Genomic DNA, 6,730 nt, shown 5'->3' with positions numbered 1-6,730 from the left:
TGGGTTTCTTTTTTCAACTTGAGTTTTTTGCAGCAGTGACCGGAAACAAGTCAGATCAAGAATCCGCAGGTTGATATATCTTTTTATAAATGTTACAAATATTTTCCTTTTCAACTTTATTTATAAAGTTTAAAAGTTATAAACTGCTCATTGATGGTTTTAATGTGCTATCTGCAGCCGGTGACAAGTCTCGGGCACCAAACCCTCCGTCGGACAGTGAGACTTTTATGGGCTGCCACACCGACGTCAGGCACTGCGCTTCACCGTGAAGATGGCGGCGGCTGCGGAGACACCACAACACCGGTTTTTCTGTCACTGCTGTAAATGTGAAACTAACCCCAAACTCCCGGTGAGTCACTTTGGAGAGTGTTTTTTTTTAATTCCGCTCGTGCAGGTCTGGGAATCACCCACGCGCTCACGGAGGGAGCGATTAAGACTTTTAGAGCTCTTTCTTTTTTCTTAAGTTAACTGATTGATTTTTAACAGTTTGCTCTAAACGTATAATAACTGGGACAACTGAAGCGCACACATGACGGCCTGTTGGTGGTTGTTTGGTTGCGAACAGCATGAACCAAGATCTTACATTAGAGAGAGAGAGAGGGAGTCAAATCTGGCGATTCACGTTGCCATATTTAGAAGCACCACTGTTGGCGACTTTGTGTCCAGTTGTCTACTGTCAACTGCCTGTGAGAGACGTAGGAGGGGGCTGGCAGGGAGTCACCACATTCACCACATGCACCAGCAGCACGTACAGGGCTTCCAAAACTGACATGCCACAGAGCAGCAAATACGCGCCTTTAACCCCTGCAGCCCCATTTGTTTTGTCACATTTTTGTTTCAGTGAAGTCCAACTGGAAGACATAATTGTTTAACTTTTACTCATTTTTGTTAGAGATTCATCTCTCCTGGTGGTTCAGTTTGGAGCTCACAGTGAAAGACACTGTTAGGGCGCATGTGTTGCGCAGCTGACGCTTTTAATGGCACGATTACGCACTGATATTGTTATGATGGAGAAAAGGCGCACGTGTGTGTGTGATAAAGATAGGGTGAGCGTGTCTGAGTGAGAGAGAGAGAGAGAGACAGAGACAGACTGGATTAATCTGGACAAAATGACCAAAGATATGTGGACGCCCCTGCGCATGTATATTTTTCGGTCGTTTATCTCTATTTTTTTGGTAGTTGAGGTAGAGACAGACGGGAAACATGATGAGAGGGTAAAAGGGATGACGTGTGATCAAACATTGCAATAACAAGCCGAAGGGATGTCCCATTTTTGTGTACTTTTGGTCATGGAGCTGTTTGTGGTTCCGGCTATGTCCCTTACTAATTCTAATTAAGATAAATCATAATGCTACAGCAGCATACAATAATATTTTACACAATAATTGGCTTCCAACTTTGTGGCAACAGTTTGGGAAAGACCCTTTTCTCTTTCAACATGACAGTAACCTGTGGCGTCCTGGTGGTCATACCCCTTTCCTTTCTCTATCTACACTGTCACTTTCTTATAAAAACTACCAAAATTACCAAACAGGCACCAAAATCTTGTGAAGAGCCTCTCTTAGAGGCAGCAGATTAATCCCATAGTTTTGGAACGAGACTAGAAGTTTGAGTGTCCACATGCTTGTGGCCAAGTAGTGTATTTTATTTCTCTCTTCAAGGATTTCGTCTGCTCCAGATGCGACTCTGGCTTCATTGAGGAGGTGACAGAAGACTCCAGGTACAACTCAGCTTTAGTGTTTAAATGTTCTTTATACTGAAAGTTGAGATACTTATATAAATGTTCCTGAGTATTAAAATGCATGATGATAACTGTCGAGGCAAGTCTGAAAAGTTCATTATTTAAAAAGTCAAACACAATGTGTGTTTCATTTTACAGCACTGACATTAAAACAGATCTTTATTTTGCTGTCTAGTCTCCTGCAGGACAGCACATCGGTGGCCAGTGAGGATTCAAACTCGTTATTCTCAGATGTATGTCCTTGCAAATGGCATTTTAATAAGAACACTCCCTCTTTCTCTGAGGCTTTGTTTGACATGCTGCTCCTCTGGTCTCTCTCCAAGTTATGGCAGCTGCTGTTTATGGAGCGCTCTGCTCTGCTGTCGCATCCGCCCTCCTCAGAGTCCGATCAAGATGACAGCGAGCAGGTATCAGCAGGTCCACTACAGAGCCGTCCTTCTCCAGCGTCGCCAGGCGCTGCTGAGGGCAGAGAACCAGAGTCTCCTTCCCAGCCCGAACAAGAGAGGTCATCCAGGCCTGAACAAAGGCCTGCAGTGGAAGGGTGTGTGGACATGGTACACAGAAACATCATCAGGGTGTGCTGAACTCTGAGAGTGTATAAATCCTTTAGTATGCCACTTATTTATACATTTCTTTCTATTCATGTCTTATGATGTACAGTACAAGGAAAGAAAAGGCAGACATATAGAGCATAAACATAAACAACATAAGAACATAAACAGCTGTTTTCGCTCAGAAATAAATTTATAATTTTGTTTCATAGTACCTACAGGATTGTAAGCTTCTACAACTGTTTTTATAATATATAAACTACGTGCAATTATATGGGATTGATTTGCTTCAAAAGCTGATTAAACTTGGTAACGCTTTAGATTACATTACGTCCTGTATATACAGTGTGCTGTATAACACTCCTAATCTAAGTTTATGTCTAGAGATCAGCTGCATGCATCAGTTGATTTACTAACTCCGAGTAAAATCATAAAGGCATGGCATGGATTGAAACTGCTGAACATACAGTAAAGTATGTGTTTTGAAAGCACACTATATCTTTGCTGTCTGTTTCTGCCCTCCCAAGGATCGTGCAGCAGTTCTTGGCCGGCCTGTTTGCCAACAACGGAAACCCCGGTGCTGCACCAGCCACACTGTAAACGCTTTTTAATTTTCGATTTGCATCATTTACTTTTGATTTCATCTAACATTGTGTGACAACCTCCCTCCCTCCCTCGCCCTCCCTCTCTCCCTCTCTCTCTCTCTGGCTTTCTGTTTGCCTCTCAGATCCAGCATGCTACAGTTGTACGCAAACCCTGGAGATTATGCGTGGGGTCAGGGAGGTCTTGACGCTGTCATCACAGAGGTCAGTGATATCAGAGGGAGTGATCTCTCAGCATCATGGCCTCATTATTAGTGTTAGCATGGTTTCCTTCTTCTTCTTCTTCTTCTTCTTCTTCTTCTTCTTCTTCTTCTTCTCTCTCTTATAATGAAACACAAACTGAAAAACTACTTTCATATCTCCTATTCCAGTCTTGACACCCACATTTTTCTTTGTCCTCAAAATGTGTTACCATCAAGTTATAAACTATTAATTTTTTATGCTTCTATCCATTCATTGGGACTCTCTTGTTTTATGGCCTCTGGTTCCCTCTCTGTCTCTCATTTCTCCACCTTCACCTAGTTGTTAGGACAGTTGGAGAACACAGGTCCACCCCCTGCAGAAAAGGAGATGATCTCCTCCCTGCCAACAGTTTGCATCTCTGAAGAACAGACAGGTAGCAGTCCCAGCATGGCAGGCCGCACACTGGATCACATGATCAGTCCAATACGTCTCATATTAGGAGATTGGTTTCAAAAGTTTTGATATTGAGATTTGTAATGGGGTGATGTGTTTCCACTTTACAATAAGGTAAATTAGGTTTTATATATATCTTCTCTTACCTCTTTCTGTTCTTCCTCCTATCTCTCCATCTTTCCTCTTAACTTTCTTTCCAACCACTCAACTTTCCTTTCCTCCTTCTTTCTCTCCTTCCCTCCTCCCATCTTTCCTCTCCTCCTCCTTATTATAACGAGGAGACCACCTAGCCATGAGCATTAGTAAGTTATTAATAACTGTTTTTTTTGGCTTGGATACTTTACTACTGTAAAGTAGTGTCTCACACACTTGATGAAGGTGTTGCTCCTGATTGATAAAGAGTTGCAAAAAGATGAAGTGTTTTACGTTGGCCAAGGATATACATTAGTGAAAGGTATCACTCACAGCATGACTTATTGACCATTTATAAAAATCTGAGGTAAAAGCTTTTAGAATTATGACTCATTGTAAAGTGGTATGAAAGCTGCTAAATCTTTATTCACACATCATTAAACTGGGTTAGCTACATGACAGAGGACGCCATTACAAATGTATCACTGTGTTACAATGTAATGGCCTCTAGACCTGTCTTACACATTTGAGGTGTAATGAATCATCAAATATTTTATGACTGGGTTTTCTGTATCTATGCTACTTCTCTCTCTCTCTCTCTCTCTCTCTCTCTCTCTCACACACACACACTCACACCTTCTGTTTCTGTTTTTCTCTCCCAGGTTGCAGACTGGAGTGTCCAGTTTGTAGGGAGGAGTATTCATTAGGGGAATCTGTCAAGAAGCTACCCTGCCTCCATTACTTCCACCGTGAATGTATAGTGCCTTGGCTGGAGCTGGTAAGGACGAGGAGTGGATGAAGTCAGTGGGCTGAAGGGTTTGACGGTCTGTTAGATTTGTCATGAAGTTTTTAACAGTGTGTCACACATCCTGAGTTGAGGGGCTGTGGCGTAAACCTTTTTTGTTACCGAAAAGTGTACTAATGTTTTCTGCTGTTATACCACTGACTTTTTACCTGCAGCTTACTGTGTTTTTCTCTCCCTCTCACAGCATGATACCTGCCCAGTGTGCCGAAAAAGCCTTGACGGTGTCGACAACAGCCTCCCGCCCACATCAGACCCCCCAGAAGCCCGCTCCATCAGGACAGAGCAACAGGAGAGGCAGGCGATCTGAGAAGCAACTCTACCTCCTTTACTGTTTTCAAGAGCTTCTCACCTCAGACCTTTCCCCCCAACACTGACTGCTTCTAAATAAAATACATGTCATGCATCACAGTCATAATTTGCAGCTTCAACTCTCACTTGATTCACGTATATCTGCTCAGGACCTTTATGTTTTCTACTCCAACATCTTCACCATTTTCAAGCTACACTACACACAAAAAAAGGACCCTGCAGTTTGCTGACAAGATGTGGAGATGATGTGTCCTTCTCGCTACGCTGCCCCCTGAGGTGGATTTCTGAATGACTGACTTTGATGTCATGAACTAATCACCACTGAGCTGTTAGTGGTTGTCAAAATGATGGGAATTCACAGAGTTATGAAGTAACACTTTAAAGCTCTTAGTAAGACAGTTTCTTACTGCAGTATTTGTGGACCTTTTCCCACTCAATCTGATTCAGCGTTGAGCTCCTCTATTTAAAGCCGTTATTAAAGCCTAACCCTGTGATCCTCACCCTCTGCACCTTCTTTCATCTCCGAGACAGATTCTGTGTATTCACAGCCATATTAGACACTCTCTATTGGTCTACCAACCAGTTTGTTTAATAATCAGTTGGGTTAACATGACAGCACCGTTGTAACTGCTTAATAGATGGCACTTTCTTTTGGTCAGATCTTAGACCTCAATAGAGTAGAGTACAGTACTTGAATATGGCAGTATATGTAGAATACAGTAGAACATAGCCTAATCCAATAGAATATAATCTAATAAGAACAGAGCAGTTAAATCGACAGGAATATAAAATACACACCTCTGTTTCAATATAGAGGCATACAGTATGTAACCTATACTGTAGAATATAAATGTTGGCCATATGGAGCAATTTCTGGCATTTTTTAGATTAACCAATTCATCTGAAATAATCAATAAAGAAAATAAGCAGTTGCAGCCCCAACAGAATAGAATAGGTGACTCTACTGTAATAGCTACATCATACATCTAACAAAAGCCAAATGCAACAACAGGCAATAGAAAAGAATAGAATATAATACTGCAACTATGAGTTATTTTCATTGATGATTACTTTTTTGGATTCATCAATTAATCACTTAGATTATAAATTGGCAAAAACAACAACAACAACAGAGAAACAGAAAAGCAGCAAATCCTCACATTTGAGAAGCTGGAACCACTAATGTCTGTGATTTTTTTGATTAGTTAATCGATTATTTTAAAAGAAAATTGCCGATTAATTTAACGCCAATGGGCTGATCGATTAGTCGACTAATCGTTTCAGCTCTAACAGCATAGAAGCGCTAACATCCTTATGGAGAAGAATTATTTATTTATAGGCTGCAGGGCTCCTGTTTCTATAGAGTAACGTTATGTTGACACTCTGTGTAGCAGCTGGGACCAGGCACCACCAGTTTGACAGTTGACTGTTGCATACCAGTAAACACTCCCTCAACCAGCCCAAAAACACAGCTTTCCGCGGCAACCGAAAATAGTGAAATAATGAAACACAGACATTTTTGTCAATGACCAGGGACCGCAGTTACCGCTTACGACCGACATTTGCTCTCCTCTCCTCTCCTTTCCTCCCCTCTCCTCTCCTCCTCTCCCTTCCGCCCTCCTCGGCCCGTCCTCCTCCCCTCCCTCCCTCCCTTTCTGGGACTGAGAATGCCCGTGTTGTACTGACACAGTAGCGATACGGGCTGAGCAGACATGGAGGCCCGATTAACGAGAGAGGCCCGTGCTGACACATCCAGGCCTAGCTAACGGCGTGTCGGACTGGATTTCGGAGCATCTCGGGAGATATTACGGATACCAGCTGCTGTAAGGAAAAAGGATTTTAAGACCGAGAAAGAAGAAATAGAAGGAGATCCATTTCGGGTCTCTGTTGATTCAACGCAGCCGCCATTTTGTTGACAGTTAGTGTTTTTTTAATAACCTACACGGCGCTGCAT

General features: G+C 42.3%; 1 protein-coding gene across 1 annotated transcript; it reads left to right on the top strand.

Moving 5' to 3' along the window:
• The first annotated feature begins 226 nt into the window (after positions 1 to 226).
• Positions 227 to 5,263, top strand: rnf115b (ring finger protein 115b). Its single transcript, XM_070922013.1, has 9 exons — positions 227 to 349; positions 1,662 to 1,720; positions 1,917 to 1,974; positions 2,065 to 2,282; positions 2,820 to 2,888; positions 3,020 to 3,098; positions 3,417 to 3,510; positions 4,325 to 4,440; positions 4,652 to 5,263. The coding sequence occupies exons 1-9, from the start codon at positions 272 to 274 to the stop codon at positions 4,772 to 4,774; spliced, it is 894 nt and encodes a 297-aa protein (XP_070778114.1). The 5' UTR covers positions 227 to 271; the 3' UTR covers positions 4,775 to 5,263.
• Positions 5,264 to 6,730: the final 1,467 nt, after the last annotated feature.

This window comes from Enoplosus armatus, chromosome 16, assembly GCF_043641665.1.
Source record: "Enoplosus armatus isolate fEnoArm2 chromosome 16, fEnoArm2.hap1, whole genome shotgun sequence".
NCBI lineage: Eukaryota > Metazoa > Chordata > Actinopteri > Centrarchiformes > Enoplosidae > Enoplosus > Enoplosus armatus.
The sequence above is the reverse complement of the archived record's forward strand: the minus strand, read 5'-3'. Positions and strand labels throughout refer to the sequence as shown.